A 27,031-nucleotide genomic window follows, 5' to 3' on the forward strand; every position below is an offset into this window, starting at 1 on the left:
TGGAGGATGCATTGCTCAAGGCTGAGAAAGAATGAAGACTCAAGACTCAGTCTGCGCAGAAGGGGGAATCTTTAATGTTCACAGAAGACAACCACTAGCACTCTGTGTACAGATTCCGATGTTTCAGTGCGTGCTCAGCTCTTTTATAGGCACTGACAAACAAAGTCTTTTTGGGGTGGGGTCTTCTTTTGGGGTCTTCTGGTTGTTTGTACTGTCTTCTGGCAGGGGCAGATAACCCCTTCAGCAGGGTCAAACCACAAGGTGCAAAGTTGACAGTTTTAACACTGTCGGGTACGGTTGTCTTGTTTCACTTCCTCTTTGAGTGAGTCTTTTGTTCCTTTGTTTGCACGACATCTGATAACAGATGTTTTACCAGTCTTTAGCAAAGTAACATATGTCAAAGCAGTATATTTCTACAATTCCCCCTTTTGAACTATATTTAATAGTTCAATAAAACAGAACGGACATATAGTCAAGCTGGAACATCTCCTCTGGGTCTTTTAAGGCTATAGTGAGGAGTAAACAGACATGACAGCCACCCTGCCCTGGGTCGGCCTGAATCGTCCGTAACCTAACAGGAATACATGATAAGAAAATAACCGTAATGATACAAAAAGAAGGAAGAAACAATCAAAAGAGTATTTAGACATGGGACCACATGACACCTTCTTCGTCATCACTGGCCAGTGCACAAAAGACCAGAAAGACGACAGCTCTCTGTCTCCAGGTCATAATGTCTGGAAATGGCCAAGACATGGTTATAGAGAAAATATATAAAACAATATGAACACTGAGTAAATGCAAATTAAGAGTAGTAAAATGTAGGAACTAGTATGATAGGACGCAAAGTGAGGTAATCCCCCTTTGGAAATGTACAACCAGCAGGTCGTATTTTGGGGTCAGTTGTGTCCAGTATCTGCTCTTAGGGCATCCTGGATCTCCGGGACAGTCCGGCCTGGTTCAGGTGCAGCCGCACACTGGGAGAGGTGAAACCAGGTGTCTCCTTTTCCTTTGAGCCGAACAGCATGTGACGTCCTCTCGGTGATCTGGTAGGGCCCTGTCCAACGGGGTTCACTCCATTTCCGTTTGGTCACCTTCAGGAGTACGTATTCTATCCCTGGACTCGGGGGGTTGCCTGCAGGCGGCTGGGACCCTCGGCCTGTGACCTGCGTAGAATGCTGGGAGAGAACACTTTGTAAAATGTTAAAATATGCTTTTGGAGACAATTTTTCAGATGCTTCAGTAGTCATAAACAGTCGTGACGAAGGACCAGGAAAGGGACGTCCATGTTCTAACTCAAAAGGCGTGTACCCCGAGGTTTTATTCACCGAGCTACGAATAGACATTAAAGCCAATGGTAACGCGTCAACCCAGGACATTTTGGTCTGTGCACAGATTTTTGCCAATTTAGTTTTGAGTGATAGGTTCATTCTTTCCACTTTACCTTGTGATTGAGGATGGTAAACCGTGCCAAACTTGTGTTTTAACCCTAAGGCAGATTCAACTGTTTGCAGATCCTTATTTTTGAAATGAGTTCCATTGTCTGACCTAATGGTTTCAGGAAACCCGTGTTGCGGGATGTAATAGTTAATCAGGCACTTGACCACCGTTTTGCTATCTTCTCTAGTCACGGGCCAGGCTTCTGGCCAGCCCGAGAATGCATCCACCATGACCAGAAGGTACCTATGTCGTCCTACCCGTTCAACCATATCCGTGTAGTCAATCACAATTTCTTTTCCTGGGCACAGTGGAATTGGGAAGATGCCCAACATGGGTTTCAATGTGGGTTTTATTCCGTACAGGTTGCATTCCGTGCAGGTTCTCACTAGGTACTGGGCCATATCATGCAACTGGGGATGCCACCAAGTGGACAGATTCTTCATTATTTGGGTTGCACCTACATGTCCCACCCCGTGAGCCTCCTCCATGGCTGTTTGCCTTACTCCTGGAGGTAGGATGGGTCTCCCATCCGGACCTCTCCACAAATCAGTATTGGTAGCCCCTCGGGCTAACCAAAGCGTTTTTTCTTCCGGGCTTGCCTTCTCCTGTAACTCTTTTATGGTAGCTGTGGTTAGTTCGAGGGATGTGTTATCCACAGGAGGTTGTGGTTGGGAGTCCATTACCATGATGGATGAGGGTATGTAACCTGCAGTTTGTTTCGCTATGAAGTCAGCTTGTCTGTTACCTTGGGCAATCAGGTCCGTTCCAGTGCTGTGACCTTTACATTTTATGACTGCCACCTTTTCTGGCTGTAACAGGGCTTCGGCTAATTCTTTCATTTCTTCCTCATGTTTGATCGGTTCTCCACCAGCTGTGAGGAATCCTGCTCTCATCCATTGTCTTAACTCCACATGGATTGCCCCTACTACATAGGCCGAATCACTGTAAATGTTAACTTTGCGGCCTTGAGCCAATTTTAATGCTTCAATGACTGCTCTTAATTCTGCTCTTTGTGCTGATTGAGGTCCTTCCAGTTTTTCTGCCTTGACCACTTCCCATTTCATTTCCTTCTGTTCTACTATTGCCCATGCTGCCTGCAACGTTCCTTGGTCTGTTCTAAAACAACATCCGTCGGTAAACCACTCAATTGTAGCATCTACAAATGGTTCAGCTTGTAGATGTGGTCATCTTTCTGTACATTCTTTTCACATTCGTGTGGAATACCTGATGCCATGTGATCAGCCATGTTTATACCTTCGTGTGAGTAGCTAATGTGTGGAGCAGTGAGAATGTCCATTAGTCGCCTTTGTCGTAGTGGTGTGAGTGTGAAGGCCTGTGAGGTTACATAGGCTATGACGCTGTGTGCCGTCAGTATTTTCAAAGGATGGTTCATGACTATGTGAGCTGTTTTAGTGATGATTTTAGCTAGTCCTGCCGCATGTTGGGTGCATGATGGATGTCGTTGTTCAATATTGTCTAGCATGACACTGACATATGTGAGTACACGTCTCTCTCCCCCTTTTTTCTGGAACAGTACACCATTGACGTGAGTATCTGTTCCAGAAACATCCAAATGAAAAGTCAACGCATAGTCCGGGATTGCTAGGTCAGAGGCCACGGAAAGTCGTTGTTTGAGAGTGATAAAACATTGTTCAGTTTCATAGGTCCATTCTAATGGTGCGTGGAGGTTTTTCATGCCTTTTGCGTTCACAAGAGCCCTGAGAGGGGTAGTGAGACCCACGTAATCAGGGATATAATTTCTACTAAAGCCAGTCAGACCTAAGAAGGAGAGCATGTCCTTGACAGAATGTGGACGTGGATGGTGTAGAATAGAATTTCGATGGTCTTTAGATAGAGAGACCCCTGTCTGAGCAACCATGCGCCCTAAGAAGGAAACTTGTTTGCGGCAACATTGTAGCTTGGACCTACTAACTTTGAAGCCGACTTCTGCTAGAAAGGTCAATAGTGAGCGAGTTGCTTGTAGGCAAACGTCTGCCGTGGGGGCAGAAAGTAGTAAGTCATCAACATATTGGACCAGGAAACAGTCAGATGGGAGTGGGCATTTAGCTAGGATAGCCTTCAGATGTTGATTGAAAAGACCGGGCGAGAGAGCAAACCCTTGGGGTAAGCGAGTGTAGCGCCATTGGTGGCCCCTAAAAGTGAATGAAAAGACATCTCTCAAGGACTCCGCCAATGGAAGGCAGAAGAAAGCGTTGGCTAAATCTATGCATGAGAACCAGGCGTGTGACGGAGGCAGGTTGGCCAGGGCAACATAAGGATTGGGCACCGGGAGAGATGTAGTCCCCAGGAGGGAATTGATTCTCCTGAGGTCATGGACCATACGATATTTACCCGTACCCTTCTTTTCGACAGGGAGAATGGGAGTGTTCCAGGGGGATCCAGAAGGTTCGAGGACCCCAGCATCAATTAGACCCTCAATGGTCTCAGCAATGCCGGCTTCCGCCTGGGGTTTGTGTGGATATTGAGACTGCCACAAGGGAGCGGAAGTATGCAACGTAAAAGTGACTGGAGGGATGCCGACACAACCAACGTCGGTAGGTCCTTGAGACCACAGGGAATGTGGAATGGAATCAAGAATTGAATGTGAGTCGCAATGGTCCGTCATTTCTCTACCATGAGACCGAGACAAGGTGTCATGATGCAACACAGCGGAGTTGATCAAGGACGAAGTGGGCAAAATTTGGTAAGTTGAAGTGGATTCCGAGAATAAAACATATGGTAATCTAGTATTGACCCAATCGGTTGCTGCAATTGCTCGTTTTACTATTCCACCTAATTCCTTGGCCTGATGTCCAGGGTTTAGGGCTAACGAAATGTGTGGGACTGCCTCAGCGGACATCATATACCACTGTTCCTGTTCCGGTGTGAGAGTAACAGCCGCCGCAACACCCTCTGGAGCCGCAAAAAGGCATGTACTAGTGACAGACCACTGATGACCCTCACAATTATCCTGGAACTGGTGCTGATACCAGGTGGTGTCATGTCTGTCATAAAAAAGAGTGAGATGGGGTGGGTCAGGAGGAGGCACGTAAGGATGGAGCTGGGAGAGCCACGGCCGCCACTGCTGGAACATTGTCAGTACACCTGGGGACGCACTTGGTTCAGAGTTCAGCATAGCCCAGTAGATGTCTGCTGTGGGAGACACATCCTGAGCGGGATGTAAAAGAAACTGTCCATTTCCTTCAACCATCTCGCGGCAAGGAAGGATCGTTCCTGCTGGTAAGGACACAGTTAGGCCCTGTGGGGAGCAAGTGATACTGGCCCCCAGTCGTATCAATAGGTCTCGGCCGAGGAGGTTGACCGGTACGTCCTTGGAACAAATGTAACTGTGTAACAGTGTCTGGTCGCCAACGACGGTAGGAAGTGGTGTGGTGAACGGCAGAACCCTTGGATCCCCAGAGATGCCCACGACTGTAGTAGTGAGGTTGGAAAGTTTACCTCGCGATACGGACCGGACTGTGGAGTGTGTAGCCCCTGTGTCCACCAGGAAGTCTTTTTGCAGTCCGTCTACAGTTATAGACAGCATGGGATCCGCCGTAGGCACCACACTGTCTAGGGCAGTCTGTGGGGTGTCCTAATGGGAACCACCCTCAAAGTGGTCCCAACTTGTCATGGGCATTTGTGGGGCCGGAAAGCCTCCCGGACCTCCACGCGGCTGTTGGAATCTCCCTCGCTGTGCGGGACGGCGCTGATATGGAGTTCCCCTGGCTGGTAGGCCAGTGGGCCTGTGAGGGCAGGTTCGGGCCCAGTGGCTGGGATCTCCACAGGTGAAGCAGCCTGTGGTTTGTCCCCCGTTTCCACCCCTCCACTGACCTCTCCCTCTGAAACCACCCCTTCTCTCCCCCATAGGGGGACCAGCCTGTCCGTAAGGGACAGGTGGAGAGTACGCCGAATGTTGGGGGTACTGTGGCGGAGGCTGCCACCCACCAGAAGGGAAAGACGGCATTGGCGGCTGAGGGGGGTGTGGTGCAACTGCGGCCACTAGCTGCTTTTTTGGTTTTTCTGGTTTGCTACCTAATTCTTTTTTAGCTTGTTGTATTTGCATTCGGAGTAACTGTTGTTGCAGGTCTTCCACAGTTTCTCCCTTACTGGAGTCCTTATCCTGACATTTGTTAAGGTTAAAGAGCAGGTGTTTTCTCCATGTAGGAAAATCACAATCTTGCAAATCTGGATTGTCTTCCATTCTGTCTGCTACTGCCTCCGGAATCCCCTTTAACACTGCCCTTCTGAACAGAATCGACATCGGTCCCTGTGTCCCGGGGTGCTGCCCTGTCCTTCCCGTCCAGTCATCTATTGCCTGATCTAAGTAAGCAGGTGGGTTCGATTTACGGTCCCATTTAATTCTAGTCATTCCTCCGGCTGCGTCTTTCAGTGGAAAGGACTGTCTTAGAGCGCGATTAAGGTTGTCAAGAACATTATATATAGGAACTTCATTGGGGGTTTGGAGAGTACCTGCATCTCGTTCTACGGCTATCAGTTGAGACTTGGAGGAACACATGGTCAATATTGCTCTAATGTCACCCAAGGCTAGGTCGACGCCGGCAGTGTGTTTTTCCAAGGCCACTAACCATGGATGTGCTCCGTCGTGTATGTTTGGTAATTTGTGAACTAGCCCTGTGATGTCCCCTAAAGTGTATGGCTGATACACAGGCCTTTCCCCTGGCTTTCTCTGGATCAGTGGATAAACCCCTGCTACCCCTTTCAACTCAAGTCCATTATTTTCCTCATCTTCCTCTTCTTCATTTTCGTCCCCTTCTATCTCATCCCCTTCCTCCTTGGTCTGTTTGCAGTCAGATCCTTTAGTTCTAATTCTTCCCCTGGTCCTATAAGCTATTGATTCTCTATCCTCAGTTCCCTGTTCTGCCTTAGCCTCCTTTACAGCCTGAATCATTAAGTCTGCAAGTTCCTCTCCGGCAGTCTGCATGTTCACAAGCTGGCCTGTCATTGGTTGCCAGTTACCTTTGAGGTACATCGTAACTGTTTCAGGGTTTGAACCCGAGTCGGGTGGTGAAGCAGATTCTCTCCTGTAGGTAGCTTCTGACCTTTCCACAGTCGTGGGGGACTGTTGGGGCTTGCTGTGTTTGGCCTGGTACCGTGCCCCTGCATGTTGGAATGGTGCAACGGGTTGCGGTACCAGTGGATCTGCTTTTACGGTGTCAGTTCCTAATGAAGGTGTGGTGGACGATACACCTTCGGCGGGACAGGTTAAGATGCCCCCCCGTGACTTCTAGGACAGGATATATTGATGCAGGCACCCTGGGAGGTGGAGGCGCTGTTGGGTCAGGGGTATATGGAGGTGGTGCCTCTTTTTCCTTTTTCATGCGAACTTTGGCGAGTTCCCACCATCCCGCGAATTTATTGTATTTTATCCTTTTGTTCTTTTGTGTTTCTTGTTCCTTCTTATGTTTTTGTCGACTAAACAGCCCAGCACTTTCCAACATTCTTCCCGCTTCTCCCTCTTTTTTCTTAGCTTCTCGCGCTATGGAGCGAAATATTATGCCCCAATTCCCACTACTCTCTTTGGTCTGGCCTTTTTCTATCAGTATTTTTGTGGCGGTGGTGTCGAGTAATTTCTTTTGTTCCGCTGCTTCCTTAGAAGGGTAAGTGACATCTATCACATAATGCATCTCGATCAGTTGTTCGCCGAGAATACTGAGAACACTTCCGGGAGCCCAACCATCTCCTACATCTTTATCCAGTTCTCCTTCCATTGTTATTTCCACGGAAAGGCTTGTCTTTATTTTTTATTTTTATTTATTTATTTTTTTTTTTTTTTTGAGAATTTAGTCCAGCTGGGGGTCTTGCCAATAGGTGGCACTAACAGCTGGGGAGTACCGTTTTTAAGTCAGTGAGTCAGCACTTGAAATATCCCCCTTTGGTGGTATCAAGCTTCTACCTGGGAGTAAGACTTCCCAGGCGGATACACCTTGCCTCTGCTTCCAAATGGGGGTGCTAGTTGTTCTCACTGTTATTATTCACAATCATTCATTCCCATGTGGTGCAGTATGTAAATGTGATTATGTGTTTTTACACTTTTAACATTAACAGGGGAATACCTGATATTCACCCTTTATTGAAATGAATTGGGAACAAAAAGGAATCTAATTCCCTTTATTATGTAATCTGTGAACACGGAAGAACAGACTGTCTTTCCCAGTGTTTCACAGCATTCACACCGTTGTGTATTTATTTGGCCATGTTAACACAATATATTCATATATCACATGTATAAAAACCTCTTCATACCTTTTAACTAATATTCTGGAAATTTAAGTAACAACCTGGGTGATTACTAGGGACTCCAACCCGTACGATAATTCTCTTTAATTATTCCTCTGGTACTTTAAGAAATAACTTCTGGTATTTCTAGGGACTCCAACCCATAACCTCTGGTAATTTAAGAAACAACTTGTGTTATTTCTAAGGACTCCAACCCATAACAAAACACACTTGTATTTAAATTTATTAAGGAATTTAGAAGTAATCTAAAATTACTCCAGGGCCTCCAACCCACTACTGAGATTTCACGCCGGACCCCAAATTGGACTCGTCAGTGCCAATAGTGGTCCGACCTCAGTATTCTTTTGTCACCGTTCTTTTATTGTAATTCCAAATTTTCTATCGTCTTTTAACTCGTATTCAATTCAGTCTTTTTCAGCCTTTTAGAACAATATTCTAATACAGGATACTCGGAGTCTGGACACAAAGTTATATTTAGAGTAGTCAATTACAGCAGAAGGAAAGGTCTGCTTACCTTTGTGATTCGAGCGCTCGCTTTCTGTCCAAACTCCTTTCACCCGGTCTCGACCAAATTCCTCCGACTTGTTTTTATCTGTTTCCTCTGTTGATCCAGAAGAACATCCTGTTCGTGACGCCAATTTGAAGGAATAAATTTGTGAGATTATTGGTCTTCTCCGCGGGTCCTTCAACCCAGGTTCTTTGTTGGAGGATGCATTGCTCAAGGCTGAGAAAGAATGAAGACTCAAGACTCAGTCTGCGCAGAAGGGGGAATCTTTAATGTTCACAGAAGACAACCACTAGCACTCTGTGTACAGATTCCGATGTTTCAGTGCGTGCTCAGCTCTTTTATAGGTACTGACAAACAAAGTCTTTTTGGGGTGGGGTCTTCTTTTGGGGTCTTCTGGTTGTTTGTACTGTCTTCTGGCAGGGGCAGATAACCCCTTCAGCAGGGTCAAACCACAAGGTGCAAAGTTGACAGTTTTAACACTGTCGGGTACGGTTGTCTTGTTTCACTTCCTCTTTGAGTGAGTCTTTTGTTCCTTTGTTTGCACGACATCTGATAACAGATGTTTTACCAGTCTTTAGCAAAGTAACATATGTCAAAGCAGTATATTTCTACAACTGACAAGGTGCCATTTGGTCAAGATACCGTCCCCGCTGCTCTGTAAGTGTCAAATGCTGAGGACACATTTCATTGTGTTCACAGTGTGCTGTCCCAGATAGCATAACTACATTGAAACAATGCTGATTTGTGATCACACTTTATCATTAAATGTTGATGACTACACTATGTTTTTTTTCCTCAGATTTTCAGGAAATGATTCTGAGACTTCAGTCAATGTTTTGTAACTTTTGTGGGGTCACAATAAATGGTTGCTGTCAGAAAATGTGACTCCCCTGCATTAGCAAAATAAAACACTCCAGCTAGTCAATCTTCGTGATTTTCATTTCAAGTCATGATGGGTCACTTGAACATGTTTTGGTCCCCCAGTTATTGTTTTGTAGTTTTTGTGGGTTCACAATATACAAATGTGAACCCCTATACAGCAGCAGAATAATACCTTGCTCAAGGTGACCTCAATGGCACCATGTTGTTATGGAATTTGAACCTGCGACCCATCAAACAAGTTTGCTTCCTTACCCACTCGGCCATCACTGTCACCAGAATCAGAATCGTATTTATTGGCCAAGTAAGTGCAAGCACATACGAGGAATTTGATTCCGGTGGATGGTGTCTTTCAAGTACAGTGTAGAAAAAAAAAAAAAACAACTATGTGCAAGGATGTGTGTAAGTGTTATTGTACAAGTTGTGGAATTTGTTTGTGCTGTTTATAAATAACTATACTGAGTATAAATAAATATTTGTAACAATGTACATAGGTCGATGAATAAATCCGCAAAAAATTAAATCCTATATACAAGTGTACAGAAAGTGCATTGTGCAATGATGGAGGTGATTTACAGTATCAGCTGTTTAGGAGGGAGATGGCGAGGGGGAAGAAACTGTTCCTGTGTCGGCTGGTCCTGGTCTGCAGGCTTCTATAACGTCTGCCAGAGGGCAGCAGGTCAAAGAGCCTGTGTCCAGGGTGTGAGGGATCTGAGATGAATTTCCCTGCCCTTTTCCTGGATCTTGAGAGGTACAGGTCCTGGATGGAGGGCAGGGGGCACCGGTGATCCTTTCTGCTGTCCATACAGTCCACCACAGTCTGATCCTGTCTCGTTTAGTGGAACAAGGACACATACGCAAAACATCATGAAACAGGTTTATTAGCTGGTGGGCTGGGCAATCATCACATAACAAAGACCCAACAGCAAACAGAGACAAACAGGGCAGCTTTATACAATCATACACAGGTGAGGACAATCAGGAAATTTGGCAACACAGGACAAACATGAAACTCTGGTCCGAATCCCGGACTCGGAGTTGCCCCTTCCAGACCGGACCATGACAACCACTGCCCCATTTATAGATTAGGAACCCCTTTTAAATTTTACATTTACAGCATTTATCAGACGCCCTTATCCAGAGCGACTTACAATCAGTAGTTACAGGGACAGTCTCCCTGGAGCAACTTAGGGTTAAGTGTCTTGCTCAGGGACACAATGGTAGTAAGTGGGATTCGAACCCGGGTCTTCTGGTTCATAGGCGAGTGTGTTACCCACTAGGCTACTACCACCCAGACAGTATTGAATACTGATTAAATGATTTTAGCATAGCTGAAAACAGTTGCAGTGTTTCCAGGACCTTGATTTATCGTGTGCTAATGATGTCCGAGCTGTTGCAGATTAATCGGCCAAACCACTCCACAGACGATGCACTCTCATCTGCCCTTTACACAACCCTCTCCCACCTCGACATAAAGCTGTTTATTGACTTAAGCTCAGTATTCAATACTGTCATCCCTCAGAAGCTGGACCTGCTGGGAATAAGCTCTCCACTCTGCAGCTGGATCTTGAACTTCCTAACAGACAGGCCTCAGTCTGTGTCTATAGGAAATAACTCCTCCAAGGTCCTCAGACTGAGCACAGGTTCCTCACAGGGATGTGGGCTCAGCCCACTGCTGTTCACTCTGCTGACACACGACTGTGCTGCACTGTACAGTTCAAACCACATCATCAAGTTTGCAGATGACACAACAGTAGTGGGGCTCATCACCAACAATGATCAGTCTGCCTACAGAGAGAAGATAAAACATCTGGTCGATTGGTGCTGGACTCCAATATCAGCAAGACCAAAGAGATGGTTGTCAACTTCAGAAAGAAACCGACTGCACTGCACATTGATGGATCCACTAGGTGTGCACATGACAGATGACCTCTCCTGGAACCTCAACACCACCTCCACCACCAAGAAAGCTCAGAAACGTCTGCACTTCCTCAGGAAGCTGAAGAAGACCAACTTCCCGCCTCCCATCCTCCCATTGTTCTACCGAGGGACCACTGAGAGGGTTCTCTGCTGCTACATCACTGTCTTGTACGGAAACTGCACTATCGCTGAGCAGAAGGCCCTGCAGCAGACAGTGAAGACAGCAGAGCGCATCATCATGGTTCCACTTCCACCATCTCCCAGCTCTACAAGAAACACCTCATAATGAAGGACTCTCACCAACCCTCACATTTCTGTGTGAAACATTATTTCAATACATGGTATACAGTGTATACTGTTGTACTGACAATGCACCAATACTCCACAAAAAAAAAAAAAAAAAAAACTAAACACAGACACATACTGGAGCACAAACTCAAAAACAAAAGTACACAGAGAGACAAGATTGCAAACCTTCGGGGATTCACAGTGGGGCAGAAAGACATGATGCAAACGTTCTGTAATGTATGGTTACATGTTACGCCTTTTAGATTTTATTTTAATTACGTTAATAAATTATGTTCTAATAGGAGGACCGTCGTATATAAACCACAGCAGTTTTGCGACAAGTGTTGACGGCACCATCAGAACAAAAAATGTTCGAGCTCTGTTCTGCAGGGGGGAGGAGCTATCTTGCTCCTCTAAACCAATCAGATCTCTTACATCACCAACCCCCCTTATAGGGTCTTCAGCGCGCTTTTCCCGTGGTCCATCAGTTCAGGCGAAGACGGACGTTCAAGGTAAATGTATTCAAATGTTAATTTACAAAATGGATATCTTTGACCTGAGTAGTTTGTATCGTATACATGTCTGCAGGTCACGGCGCCCAGAAATAAGTTCAGTTGTGATGTTTTGTGGGTTTAAAAGGTGACTTTTTAAAACTGCGCGTTTTCTGTCTGTATTAACTGGTTTCAGTCGACGTGTTCATTGCTTTATAGTAACGACAGTTTCGTGGCGCAGTAAAAAGAAGTCTTTTATTTTCTGTTTTTAAAAAGTCCTGTTCAGTTAGCTTCGTAATTTATAGATTAAGTTTTATTCTCGATAAGCGGTGTTCGGCACGTAGGCATTTATCAGACGCCCTTATCCAGAGCGACTTACAATTAGCAGTTACAGGGGACAGTCCCCCTGGAGCAACTTAGGGTTAAGTGTCTTGCTCAGGGACACAATGGTAGTAAGTGGGATTTGAACCTGGGTCTTCTGGTTCATAGATCCGGCAGGGGGAACGCTCATATTGACCTCTGGCTGAAGAAAAAACGCGGTTATTTTTCGTTTGGGTCGTTCTGTGTGATCCAGACAGAATAAGATAGCAGCGTCCGGCATCACGTTGATAGAATTCACCGTTTATCCTGTCTGTAATGTGATTGGTCGGTGGGCGTGTTTAATGTTAAATGTACTCAGTTGGTGGTTTTAACACTAGATGGTTGCAAGGAGCTGGTTCTCTTCATCTTTTTAAAGTGAGCGAGTTGGTGTCACTACAACCCGTACGACATGTCTCCGCCATTGTTTCGATGGCGCTAAAATCGGGACCCCGTCGCTGTGAAGTGTGTGTTCGAGAGAGATCCCCCTGACGCTGAACGTTGACGAGCTCATCGATGTTTAAGCTAAAGAAGTGGAATGCAGTGGCCATATGGCGCTGGGACGCGACGTGTGACGTCTGCGCCATATGCAGGGTCAACGTTATGGACTCGTGTTTGGGATGTCAGTCTGAAACCAATCAAGACAGCTGTGTCATTGTATGGGGAGAATGTAACCACTCCTTCCACAACTGCTGCATGCTGTAGTGGGTGAAGCAGTGCAATCGCTGCCCGCTGTGCCAGCAGCCCTGGGTGGTGCAGCGGCTCGCCAAGTGATCTCCAGTCCAGAACATGTCCCCATAGCCCTTTCTCTGTTTGGAGACAGGACTGTCAGGATTGCTGTCCCTGTGATCCATTGGAGATATTTATTAGAGGTGCTGTTATCTGGGAATTTGGAGATGTGTGCTATGGTTATTTCTCTACCGATGTGAGTCATAAGCCAAGTGAACAAAGTATTTTTATTTTATTGTTTTGTCATCGCTGACAATGTCATCGCTGTCAGGTCCTTTATTCTCTTATTGCATGGTTTTATATATTTATTGAACTTACTTTGAAATTTGGTGGTGGGGGTATGGACCATTTAGCGGGTCTCCCTTTTGGTCCCTTTTCACTTTTGATTTAGGTAGTTTTTTAGTTTTTTAAGAGACTTTTTTTTTAGCAGCACATGCAAAGGACACTCTTGAGCGAGCACAGTAGCACCCTGTGGACAGGCCAGGGGGGATCCTCCCTTTTTTGGATCCCGAGCTGCGGTATGTGTATTCCGTTTTTTATTTTTTAAGAGGCCATGGGGTTTTTATTTTTGCATGATTTTTATTTTTTTTTTATCTTGTTTTTAAAAGTGTCTTAAGATTTTATTTTAAAAGAAATCTTTAGACTTACAAAGAAAGAATCTTTATTGAATTTTATTGGAGTTAAAAAAAAAAAGTTAGTAAAGATGTTTTAGTAAAGAGTTTTAGTAAATATGCTTATTGCACGACAATGACCTGGTGGGACGAGCAGGTAGCAAAAGTTCAGCAAATGTCCAGTTGCTGAGGATGAAGGATAACAAAGAAGTAGCCCCTACCCAAGAACTTTGCCTGGGTAGGGGCCACACAGCCGATGCCTGCACCAAGTGCAGGAATTGCCTGGACAAAGGCCACATGGCCAAGGACTGCACTGGGCCACGGCGCTGCAAGATCTGCGGCGGTGACAACCTTCTGGCCCGGGCCTGCCCCCAATATAAACCTCTGTATTCAGACGCTCTGGTGGATTCCCCCCTCCTTGAAGAGGTCCGGAGTCAGCCGCGGGGGACCCAGGACATTCCACCTACCAAGGGCGCGGTGTCTGCTGTGGCTCCAGAGACCCTGGCAACCAGACCCCCTAAGAAAAAGGGGGAGATGAAGAGCAACACTACATTTAAGCAAAGTAGAAGGGAGGCTGAAACACCAGAAGGGGCCCTTTCCCCAGCCAGGGCCTCGCTAAGCAAAGACAGAGAAAGCAACACCACACTGGCAATAAGTGTTTCACCACCATTGGGTTTTTTATCATTTTATTTATTTATTATTTTATAAAGGGACTGACCTCACTCCCCAGGGTGTTTTCTGTAAAATCCGGGCTGATCTCGCTTTCAGGATGGAGAAGGACATCACCAACTTGGGCTATATAGAAGCTGCTTTAAGGTGGCACGCCCTTCTGGGCTCGTAGCCCAGTTGCCATTTTTTGTGCCGTCCGGACCGTCGTCTCCTTTTTGTCCTCAATAGTGAGCAGTGGCTGCAGTTACATTTTAAAAGCTGGAAAAGATTCTTATTGAAAGTGTATTTGTGTGAAGGTTTTGGTTTGGGAATGTGTTGTGTTCTGTTGGTTGTGCCTTTGTTTGTCTTGTTTGAGAATTTTCAATAAAGTGATCTTGGGAAAAAAAAAAAAAAAAAAATCTGTTCTTATCAGAGAGGTGTACAGAAATCTCCACGGAGTGTGATTTTTTTTAATAGAAAAACACAGTTAACACTTTACCACAGCAAAAGCTATTTGCCAAATAGCACTGAAGCTTTATGGACCACAAGGAACACCTTATGAAAGAGGTGTCTGGAAGGTGCGAGTAGATTTACCAGACAAATAGACAAGCTAAACAAGCTAAACTGTTGATATGTTAAGTCAGTGCTGAAAAGTTGATTTTTTTAATTAGTATGTACTCATCATATGGACCTGTAGAGAGAGTTTTCACAGGCTTGCGCTTGTTGCATACCACCTTTTTTACTCCTGGTAAATCTTTCTGCTGTTGGTGAGTGTCTTGTTCATTTTGAATCACAAGTGAGAGGGGAAAGGGGGGGTTCGGGGACACACGACAACCTGTTTTATGTACTCAAAATGTTACTATCATCATATATTTGCATTTAAAAGCAACCCGTACTCCTACATGACTTGATCTGCGGATGAGTGGTTTTTGACTTTTGACACCTAAAATAATAAATGTTTATTCATATTAATTTCACTTGTAGCTTCACTCTAACTTAAACGTATGGATTTTTATATTTGCCTACACCATGTTAATACGCCTACTCTGTGTCCTGTTTTTTTCTTTGTTTTTACTGTAACTGGAGCTTTGCCATCTTGTCTTTCTGTATGCTGGACTGTATAGAGCTAAGATGACGATAAAGTTTGCTGTTAGTTTCCCAACAAAAGCCGGCTGTATCGCTAGAAGTATCGTGATATAGTGCTTTGTCAATGTGTTGTCCTAGTAATGGTGCAAGTAAAGAAAATGCACTTCTATATTGCTGTAGTTTACATACTTTACAAGCAGATCCCGTCCATCACCAGTTATCTCATTGGCTTTCGACAGAGGTTGGAGGGGGGGGCTTGTTACAATGTGAGCCACTGGATGCTTATTTCCCCTGAGGCCATCATGTCTTCTCACCTCTACTCAGCATCCCACTGGAAACACAAGCAGCAGTCAAGTGAACCACGTCCACCAGTAACATCTGAATCATTGGAATGTCGCTCTGGATAAGGGCGTCTGATAAATGCTGTAAATGTGGAAACAAATGTATAACCCCCCCAGCAGCAGAGTGTAGGGCGGCCCTGAGGGAAAGGAAGTCTGTAATAAAGAGTATGTGCTGCAGTCCACACACACCTCGCTTCAGACACTCGGGGGAGATGCACTATTGCACTATAACGTTTTTGTTAATCTCTCAATCTGCAAAAATCACTGTATGGTCTAGGGTGAAGGGGGTGTCACCTGTAAATCCTTTATAACATGCTGGCCAAGGTCATTATTAGATTTCGTGTAGTCAAAAAAACATAAAACGATTGTACCTGTTGAATGCAGACACATACATATCAATCACATGGTTTCCATCATTTATAAAAAAATGCTTGAGCGTAAGAGCCTTTGATTCATGAAACAAAATGCATTTTGTTCTTCTGAACGAAATATGCGTTCTGGATTATCATCTTGCACATGCCAACGCTGATCTTGTGCATCTGTCCAAGAAGCACAGCACAGCACACGGCACTTTTGTCTGTTTTGTAAACAGCGTGGCAAAAATGGGAATGCATACAAACAATCTCCTGGTTCCGTGGTTCTATTGTTTTATTCATCAGGCCATTGTTAGAAAGTCCCACTGATGGGGTTTTTTAAAATTGTGACTCCAGCTTTCAGCTTTTCTAAGATTCCTTTTTTTCTGTGGTAAACCAGGTTAAATGTGCCCGTTGGAGAATCGACCCCACATCGGTGACACAAGTAAAACGAAATGACCAATATACAACAATTTGAATCCCACTAAGCATTTGTGGGAAGGGATGGCAAGATAATTTTACAATAAACGGACATCAATTCAAGACTGGATGCCTTTCATGAAGCAATCTTCACTAAATGGACCAACATCCCCACCATTTTGTCTGTTGCTCCCAGTTTATTTGTGCATTTTGAACCTCTGTGTACATTCTGGTTATGATCCACCAGCACAATAAAGCAAATACATGTAATTTTCCACCTGGCCTTAAGATTAGCATTCACTAATCATGAGATAAGACAAAACTTTGTTTATCCCGAGAGCTACATTCTTTTGTCCTATAAACATGCTCAATGCAATGAGAGGAAATAACGATATTCAGTACAGTGTAAGAAAAGGAAGAACAGAACAGTAGTAATAGTGCAATAAAGAGCAATTTACAGTTTTCTCTGTTCTTTCTCTATAGTTGATACAATGTTTATATGGGTGGTAGTAGCCTTGCCTGTGAACCAGAAGACCCAGGTTCAAATCCCATTTACTACCATTGTGTCCCTGAGCAAGACACTTAACCCTGAGTGTCTCCAGGGGGACTGTCCCTGTAACTTCTGATTTTAAGATTGTAAGGGTGTCTGATAAATGCTGTAAATGTAAATAAAGTTTTTTTATTAAACGTTGCCTTTATACTTAACATTTCATTATGCAGTTCAAATTGTGTTTAAACAGATATTTCATAAGACTGTTATATGTTGGTTCTGTGAATTTAAATTTGAACAATTGTTCTGGGAAGTAATAAGTAAACACACTTTGAAAAACAAGTGAAAAAAAAAAAAGATAATAACTAATTATAGTAACCAAATAATTACTTACGATTGATTATTAAGTTGGAGTAGGTTTTTAAATACAACTGATACCAAGCTAAAGTTAAATTTACAATATTTGCAAATAAAACCCTTTAGTTTAAGTTATTACTGTTATGGCACACATTTGATAAAATATCAATGTGAGTGAGATCCTTGCCCTCTGAGAAACTACTCAAGAAAGAAGCTCAAATCCTATTGGCTGGCACTCAAGTTAGGATTCCCGTTTCTGTGAAGTGTGTGTTTGAGAAAGATTTCCCTGACGCTGAGCAGTATCATTCGTTTTACACTGCACATTATCGTGATAAATGTCCTCTCCGAACCCGGGCAAGCGGCGAATGGATACCGACGTGGTGAATCTCATTAATAGAAAGCATGAAGTTACCATCCTCAGCGGACTGAACGAGTTAGTAGTGAAATTTTACGGACCACAAGGAACACATTATGAAGGAGGTGTCTGGAAGGTGCGAGTTCATTTACCAGACAAATACCCTTTCAAATCCCCATCAATAGGTTTTATGACTAAAATATTCCATCCAAATATTGATGAAGCGTCAGGGACTGTTTGTTTAGATGTGATCAACCAGGCCTGGACTGCCCTTTATGATCTCACCAATATTTTCGAGTCATTGTTACCTCAGTTGCTAGAGTACCCTAATCCTATTGACCCTCTGAATGGAGGTGCAGCTGCCATGTACCTGCATCGGCCAGAAGAGTACAAACAGAAAATCAAAGAATACATCCAGAAATATGCAACAGAAGAGGCTCTGAAGGAGCAGGAGGAAAGTGCCAGGGATTCCTCCTCGGAGAGTTCGATGTCCGACTTCTCAGAAGACGAGGCCCAGGACATGGAGTTGTAATGAAAGCCAGACTCCATTTCACAGACACTGGTATTTTTCTTTTTTTCCCCCCTCTCCTTTATTTTATTACTAAACAGAAATTTGTATAGGTTAAATTGCACCCTTCCGTGAGGGTTTCTTCATTTCTTTATCATCCAGCCCACAAACATAGCAAAGAGCATTGTCTCATCCATAAGTGGTTCAGTGACATTTTATTTACTCAAAAAGTTACTATCATCGTATATTTTTATGCATTTAAAAGCCACCCGTACTCCCATGTGACATCATCTGCGGATGAGTGGTTTTTGACTTTTGACACCTAAAAGGAAAAAAAAATGTTTATTCATATTAATTTCACTTGTAGCTTAACTCTAACTTAAAAGTATGGATTTTAATATATATTTGCCATGTTAATATGCCTACTCTATGTCCTGTTTTTTCTTTGCTTTTACTGTAATGTTATTTCAATATTAATATATATATACATTTGCATACATTTGTGTGTATGTTCTATATATTTTTTAATATTTGTAATACCTTTTCATTTCTCGATTTCTCATTTCCCAGCACAATATGGCGTTCTTAGGTATTGCAGACACTGTAACTCCTGACCTCTTGGTAAATCGTCAGCTGCGGTGCTCCTCGGGATGACGGGATGACCCTGGAAACAATGCGGTGCTCCAACGTAGCCAGAGGAAGCCTGCCCGTGTCCGAGCACGGAGCTAAGAGGCTAAGCTAATCGCCGGAGACTTCAGACACCAGCGAATATTACAACGCACCTCTCACCAAGATACTGTAAACCTTAGTGTCTAACTGATACGTTCCTCCAGACTAACATACCGTTAATCTCTGGTTATTTATCAGTTCTTTTTTCCACAGTGTATTGCTCTGTACTTTCTTGTTTCTCCCACGTTTTACCGCGAACTCCCTTCCTTTTTCCCGCGAGTTTCACTTCCTTCCTTATTATCCCTCCCACCATAGCTGATAGGTCAGAACGTCACAGATAATAAAAGGAAACAGAAATAATACTGAACAATATTTAACAATAATTATTAACATAAAATGAACATAATAACATATATACACATGTAGCATTCCAAAACTTTTCACTGGGTTACAATAGGAATCAGGTTTGTCTGTGAACGACCTGTCAGTTCCTGTGATTGTCCGTGACCAAGAATCGCCCCCACCGTTATACGTGCGAGCTTCTAAGTACCAGGTGTATCCATTCCAGTTGGTTGATGCTCCGGGCCACATTCCTCCAACCTTGTCTCTTGGGCTGAAGTGTAAACTTTGATCTGCCGATCCTCCATTACAGGGGTCTCTGGTGTTGGGCTTGTGTCGAACTGCTATAGCCCCATCCGTTTCTTACTGATCTTGAGCTAGGAAGAGAGCGAGAAAACACCACCACACCACACTTGCCATTCCCAAGAGACTCTACCGTATACCCTATAGCTGGGAGCGGGGATCTGTTGATTTCTTCTGCAGCCAAAGGTTTTGATACCGGCCGACTTCCACCCCTACTCAGGCATCGGGAGCTCTACGGGTTTGCAGTGACTGATGTGGATCCAGATGGCTCTTTCCGCTATCTTCACAGCAGTTGGTGTGGTCAGCAGGATCTGGTAGGGTGGTAGTAGCCTAACACACTCGCCTATGAACCAGAAGACCCAGGTTCGAATCCCACTTACTACCATTGTGTCCCTGAGCAAGACACTTAACCCTGAGTTGCTCTGGGGAGACTGTCCCTGTAACTACTGATTGTAAGTCGCTCTGGATAAGGGCATCTGATAAATGCTGTAAATGTAAATGGTCCGTCCCAGCGTGGTTGATCCCACGCCTTCCTCTGTATCACCTTCACCAGCACCCAATCTCCTGGCTTCAACCTGTGAGGAGGAACAACAGAATCTGGCAGATTATTGCTCTCTTGAACTTCTTTATTTTGTAATGTTCTGGACATCCAATGTAATAGGGTGTTCTCTCGAAAGGTGTTAATCCTTCCGTGGTTTTTATAAGCTTATACAATCTTCTATAGGTAAGTTAGTATCAGTTAGTGTTTTCCGTAGTCGTTCCTTAATAGTTCCGTTGGTTCTTTCCACTAAACCAGCGCTTTCTGGATGGTAAGCACAATGAGTTTTTAATTCGAATCCTAACACTTGACTGCATAACTGTATTATTTTGTTTACAAAATGTGATCCATTATCTGATCTAATTAACTTGGGTATGCCATATGTGATTTGATTGTTAAGACTACAAGTGACAAATTTGTGCAATATAAGGTGCTATAGAAATTAAAGTTTTCTTCAAGCTTTTTAGTTAAATAATGTGGCAGTAGTGTCTTATCAGGAAAGCAAGCGGACTCATAACTTAAGGGTTGTGAGATCAAATCCTGAACTGACAAGGTGCCACTTGGTCAAGATACCGTCCCCGCTGCTCTGTAAGTGTCAAATGCTGAGGACACATTTCATTGTGTTCACAGTGTGCTGTCCCAGATAGCATAACTACATTGAAACAATGCTGATTTGTGATCACACTTTATCATTAAATGTTGATGACTACACTATGTTTTTTTTCCTCAGATTTTCAGGAAATGATTCTGAGACTTCAGTCAATGTTTTGTAACTTTTGTGGGGTCACAATAAATGGTTGCTGTCAGAAAATGTGACTCCCCTGCATTAGCAAAATAAAACACTCCAGCTAGTCAATCTTCGTGATTTTCATTTCAAGTCATGATGGGTCACTTGAACATGTTTTGGTCCCCCAGTTATTGTTTTGTAGTTTTTGTGGGTTCACAATATACAAATGTGAACCCCTATACAGCAGCAGAATAATACCTTGCTCAAGGTGACCTCAATGGCACCATGTTGTTATGGAATTTGAACCTGCGACCCATCAAACAAGTTTGCTTCCTTACCCACTCGGCCATCACTGTCACCAGAATCAGAATCGTATTTATTGGCCAAGTAAGTGCAAGCACATACGAGGAATTTGATTCCGGTGGATGGTGTCTTTCAAGTACAGTGTAGAAAAAAAAAAAAACAACTATGTGCAAGGATGTGTGTAAGTGTTATTGTACAAGTTGTGGAATTTGTTTGTGCTGTTTATAAATAAGGGGTGCTGTTTATAAATAAGGGGTGGTAGTAGCCTAGTGGGTAGCACACTCGCCTGTGAACCGGAAGACCCGGGTTCGAATCCCGCTAACTACCATTGTGTCCCTGAGCAAGACACTTAACCCTGAGTTGCTCCAGGGGGACTGTCCCTGTAACTTCTGATTGTAAGTCGCTCTGGATAAGGGCGACTGATAAATGCTGTAAATGTAAATGTAAATGTAAATGTAAATAACTATACTGAGTATAAATAAATATTTGTAACAATGTACATAGGTCGATGAATAAATCCGCAAAAAAATAAATCCTATATACAAGTGTACAGAAAGTGCATTGTGCAATGATGGAGGTGATTTACAGTATCAGCTGTTTAGGAGGGAGATGGCGAGGGGGAAGAAACTGTTCCTGTGTCGGCTGGTCCTGGTCTGCAGGCTTCTATAACGTCTGCCAGAGGGCAGCAGGTCAAAGAGCCTGTGTCCAGGGTGTGAGGGATCTGAGATGAATTTCCCTGCCCTTTTCCTGGATCTTGAGAGGTACAGGTCCTGGATGGAGGGCAGGGGGCACCGGTGATCCTTTCTGCTGTCCGTACAGTCCGCCACAGTCTGATCCTGTCTCGTTTAGTGGAACAAGGACACATACGCAAAACATGAAACAGGTTTATTAGCTGGTGGGCTGGGCAATCATCACATAACAAAGACCCAACAGCAAACAGAGACAAACAGGGCAGCTTTATACAATCATACACAGGTGAGGACAATCAGGAAATTTGGCAACACAGGACAAACATGAAACTCTGGTCCGAATCCCGGACTCGGAGTTGCCCCTTCCAGACCGGACCATGACAACCACTGCCCCATTTATAGATTAGGAACCCCTTTTAAATTTTACATTTACAGCATTTATCAGACGCCCTTATCCAGAGCGACTTACAATCAGTAGTTACAGGGACAGTCTCCCTGGAGCAACTTAGGGTTAAGTGTCTTGCTCAGGGACACAATGGTAGTAAGTGGGATTCGAACCCGGGTCTTCTGGTTCATAGGCGAGTGTGTTACCCACTAGGCTACTACCACCCAGACAGTATTGAATACTGATTAAATGATTTTAGCATAGCTGAAAACAGTTGCAGTGTTTCCAGGACCTTGATTTATCGTGTGCTAATGATGTCCGAGCTGTTGCAGATTAATCGGCCAAACCACTCCACAGACGATGCACTCTCATCTGCCCTTTACACAACCCTCTCCCACCTCGACATAAAGCTGTTTATTGACTTAAGCTCAGTATTCAATACTGTCATCCCTCAGAAGCTGGACCTGCTGGGAATAAGCTCTCCACTCTGCAGCTGGATCTTGAACTTCCTAACAGACAGGCCTCAGTCTGTGTCTATAGGAAATAACTCCTCCAAGGTCCTCAGACTGAGCACAGGTTCCTCACAGGGATGTGGGCTCAGCCCACTGCTGTTCACTCTGCTGACACACGACTGTGCTGCACTGTACAGTTCAAACCACATCATCAAGTTTGCAGATGACACAACAGTAGTGGGGCTCATCACCAACAATGATCAGTCTGCCTACAGAGAGAAGATAAAACATCTGGTCAATTGGTGCTGGACTCCAATATCAGCAAGACCAAAGAGATGGTTGTCAACTTCAGAAAGAAACCGACTGCACTGCACATTGATGGATCCACTAGGTGTGCACATGACAGATGACCTCTCCTGGAACCTCAACACCACCTCCACCACCAAGAAAGCTCAGAAACGTCTGCACTTCCTCAGGAAGCTGAAGAAGACCAACTTCCCGCCTCCCATCCTCCCATTGTTCTACCGAGGGACCACTGAGAGGGTTCTCTGCTGCTACATCACTGTCTTGTACGGAAACTGCACTATCGCTGAGCAGAAGGCCCTGCAGCAGACAGTGAAGACAGCAGAGCGCATCATCGTGGTTCCACTTCCACCATCTCCCAGCTCTACAAGAAACACCTCATAATGAAGGACTCTCACCAACCCTCACATTTCTGTGTGAAACATTATTTCAATACATGGTATACAGTGTATACTGTTGTACTGACAATGCACCAATACTCCACAAAAAAAAAAAAAAAAACTAAACACACACACATACTGGAGCACAAACTCAAAAACAAAAGTACACAGAGAGACAAGATTGCAAACCTTCGGGGATTCACAGTGGGGCAGAAAGACATGATGCAAACGTTCTGTAATGTATGGTTACATGTTACGCCTTTTAGATTTTATTTTAATTACGTTAATAAATTATGTTCTAATAGGAGGACCGTCGTATATAAACCACAGCAGTTTTGCGACAAGTGTTGACGGCACCATCAGAACAAAAAATGTTCGAGCTCTGTTCTGCAGGGGGGAGGAGCTATCTTGCTCCTCTAAACCAATCAGATCTCTTACATCACCAACCCCCCTTATAGGGTCTTCAGCGCGCTTTTCCCGTGGTCCATCAGTTCAGGCGAAGACGGACGTTCAAGGTAAATGTATTCAAATGTTAATTTACAAAATGGATATCTTTGACCTGAGTAGTTTGTATCGTATACATGTCTGCAGGTCACGGCGCCCAGAAATAAGTTCAGTTGTGATGTTTTGTGGGTTTAAAAGGTGACTTTTTAAAACTGCGCGTTTTCTGTCTGTATTAACTGGTTTCAGTCGACGTGTTCATTGCTTTATAGTAACGACAGTTTCGTGGCGCAGTAAAAAGAAGTCTTTTATTTTCTGTTTTTAAAAAGTCCTGTTCAGTTAGCTTCGTAATTTATAGATTAAGTTTTATTCTCGATAAGCGGTGTTCGGCACATAGGCATTTATCAGACGCCCTTATCCAGAGCGACTTACAATTAGCAGTTACAGGGGACAGTCCCCCTGGAGCAACTTAGGGTTAAGTGTCTTGCTCAGGGACACAATGGTAGTAAGTGGGATTTGAACCTGGGTCTTCTGGTTCATAGATCCGGCAGGGGGAACGCTCATATTGACCTCTGGCTGAAGAAAAAACGCGGTTATTTTTCGTTTGGGTCGTTCTGTGTGATCCAGACAGAATAAGATAGCAGCGTCCGGCATCACGTTGATAGAATTCACCGTTTATCCTGTCTGTAATGTGATTGGTCGGTGGGCGTGTTTAATGTTAAATGTACTCAGTTGGTGGTTTTAACACTAGATGGTTGCAAGGAGCTGGTTCTCTTCATCTTTTTAAAGTGAGCGAGTTGGTGTCACTACAACCCGTACGACATGTCTCCGCCATTGTTTCGATGGCGCTAAAATCGGGACCCCGTCGCTGTGAAGTGTGTGTTCGAGAAAGATCCCCCTGACGCTGAACGTTGACGAGCTCATCGATGTTTAAGCTAAAGAAGTGGAATGCAGTGGCCATATGGCGCTGGGACGTGACGTGTGACGTCTGCGCCATATGCAGGGTCAACGTTATGGACTCGTGTTTGGGATGTCAGTCTGAAACCAATCAAGACAGCTGTGTCATTGTATGGGGAGAATGTAACCACTCCTTCCACAACTGCTGCATGCTGTAGTGGGTGAAGCAGTGCAATCGCTGCCCGCTGTGCCAGCAGCCCTGGGTGGTGCAGCGGCTCGCCAAGTGATCTCCAGTCCAGAACATGTCCCCACAGCCCTTTCTCTGTTTGGAGACAGGACTGTCAGGATTGCTGTCCCTGTGATCCATTGGAGATATTTATTAGAGGTGCTGTTATCTGGGAATTTGGAGATGTGTGCTATGGTTATTTCTCTACCGATGTGAGTCATAAGCAAAGTGAACAAAGTATTTTTTTATTTTATTGTTATGTCATCGCTGTCAGGTCCTTTATTCTCTTATTGCATGGTTTTATATATTTATTGAACTTACTTTGAAATTTGGTGGTGGGGGTATGGACCATTTAGCGGGTCTCCCTTTTGGTCCCTTTTCACTTTTGATTTAGGTAGTTTTTTCGTTTTTTAAGAGACTTTTTTTTTAGCAGCACATGCAAAGGACACTCTTGAGCGAGCACAGTAGCACCCTGTGGACAGGCCAGGGGGGATACTCCCTTTTTTTTTATTTTTGCATGATTTTTTTTTTTTTATCTTGTTTTTAAAAGACATCTTTAGACTTACAAAGAAAGAATCTTTATTGAATTTTATTGGAGTTAAAAAAAAAAAAGTTAGTAAAGATGTTTTAGTAAAGAGTTTTAGTAAATATGCTTATTGCACGACAATGACCTGGTGGGACGAGCAGGTAGCAAAAGTTCAGCAAATGTCCAGTTGCTGAGGATGAAGGATAACAAAGAAGTAGCCCCTACCCAAGAACTTTGCCTTGGTAGGGGCCACACAGCCGATGCCTGCACCAAGTGCAGGAATTGCCTGGACAAAGGCCACATGGCCAAGGACTGCACTGGGCCACGGCGCTGCAAGATCTGCGGCGGTGACAACCTTCTGGCCCGGGCCTGCCCCCAATATAAACCTCTGTATTCAGACGCTCTGGTGGATTCCCCCCTCCTTGAAGAGGTCCAGAGTCAGCCGCGGGGGACCCAGGACATTCCACCTACCAAGGGCGCGGTGTCTGCTGTGGCTCCAGAGACCCTGGCAACCAGACCCCCTAAGAAAAAGGGGGAGATGAAGAGCAACACTACATTTAAGCAAAGTAGAAGGGAGGCTGAAACACCAGAAGGGGCCCTTTCCCCAGCCAGGGCCTCGCTAAGCAAAGACAGAGAAAGCAACACCACACTGGCAATAAGTGTTTCACCACCATTGGGTTTTTTATCATTTTATTTATTTATTATTTTATAAAGGGACTGACCTCACTCCCCAGGGTGTTTTCTGTAAAATCCGGGCTGATCTCGCTTTCAGGATGGAGAAGGACATCACCAACTTGGGCTATATAGAAGCTGCTTTAAGGTGGCACGCCCTTCTGGGCTCGTAGCCCAGTTGCCATTTTTTGTGCCGTCCGGACCGTCGTCTCCTTTTTGTCCTCAATAGTGAGCAGTGGCTGCAGTTACATTTTAAAAGCTGGAAAAGATTCTTATTGAAAGTGTATTTGTGTGAAGGTTTTGGTTTGGGAATGTGTTGTGTTCTGTTGGTTGTGCCTTTGTTTGTCTTGTTTGAGAATTTTCAATAAAGTGATCTTGGGAAAAAAAAAAAAAAAAAAAACATCTGTTCTTATCAGAGAGGTGTACAGAAATATCCACGGAGTGTGATTTTTTTTAATAGAAAAACACAGTTAACACTTTACCACAGCAAAAGCTATTTGCCAAATAGCACTGAAGCTTTATGGACCACAAGGAACACCTTATGAAAGAGGTGTCTGGAAGGTGCGAGTAGATTTACCAGACAAATAGACAAGCTAAACAAGCTAAACTGTTGATATGTTAAGTCAGTGCTGAAAAGTTGATTTTTTTAATTAGTATGTACTCATCATATGGACCTGTAGAGAGAGTTTTCACAGGCTTGCGCTTGTTGCATACCACCTTTTTTACTCCTGGTAAATCTTTCTGCTGTTGGTGAGTGTCTTGTTCATTTTGAATCACAAGTGAGAGGGGAAAGGGGGGGTTCGGGGACACACGACAACCTGTTTTATGTACTCAAAATGTTACTATCATCATATATTTGCATTTAAAAGCAACCCGTACTCCTACATGACTTGATCTGCGGATGAGTGGTTTTTGACTTTTGACACCTAAAATAATAAATGTTTATTCATATTAATTTCACTTGTAGCTTCACTCTAACTTAAACGTATGGATTTTTATATTTGCCTACACCATGTTAATACGCCTACTCTGTGTCCTGTTTTTTTCTTTGTTTTTACTGTAACTGGAGCTTTGCCATCTTGTCTTTCTGTATGCTGGACTGTATAGAGCTAAGATGACAATAAAGTTTGCTGTTAGTT

The 27,031-nt window shown here is 44.1% G+C and overlaps 3 protein-coding genes across 3 annotated transcripts; 1 reads left to right on the forward strand and 2 right to left on the reverse strand.

Annotated features, from left to right (window-relative positions):
* Positions 1-339: 339 nt before the first annotated feature.
* On the reverse strand, positions 340-4,081 carry LOC114798735 (uncharacterized). Its single transcript, XM_028994656.1, is given in 2 exon segments — positions 340-2,626; positions 2,629-4,081. Coding segments are annotated over 2 exon segments (3,165 nt in total). The 5' UTR covers positions 4,067-4,081; the 3' UTR covers positions 340-899.
* A 347-nt stretch (positions 4,082-4,428) lies between these two features.
* LOC114798736 (uncharacterized) lies at positions 4,429-6,754 on the reverse strand. The gene has a single exon (XM_028994657.1). The coding sequence runs from the start codon at positions 6,431-6,433 to the stop codon at positions 5,036-5,038; it is 1,398 nt and encodes a 465-aa protein (XP_028850490.1). The 5' UTR covers positions 6,434-6,754; the 3' UTR covers positions 4,429-5,035.
* Positions 6,755-17,514: 10,760 nt separating this feature from the next.
* On the forward strand, positions 17,515-18,080 carry LOC114798665 (ubiquitin-conjugating enzyme E2 H-like). Its single transcript, XM_028994550.1, has 2 exons — positions 17,515-17,717; positions 17,811-18,080. Exons 1-2 carry the CDS (start codon positions 17,515-17,517, stop codon positions 18,064-18,066), a joined length of 459 nt encoding a protein of 152 aa, XP_028850383.1. The 3' UTR covers positions 18,067-18,080.
* Positions 18,081-27,031: the final 8,951 nt, after the last annotated feature.

This window comes from Denticeps clupeoides, chromosome 10 (assembly GCF_900700375.1).
Source record: "Denticeps clupeoides chromosome 10, fDenClu1.1, whole genome shotgun sequence".
Lineage (NCBI taxonomy): Eukaryota > Metazoa > Chordata > Actinopteri > Clupeiformes > Denticipitidae > Denticeps > Denticeps clupeoides.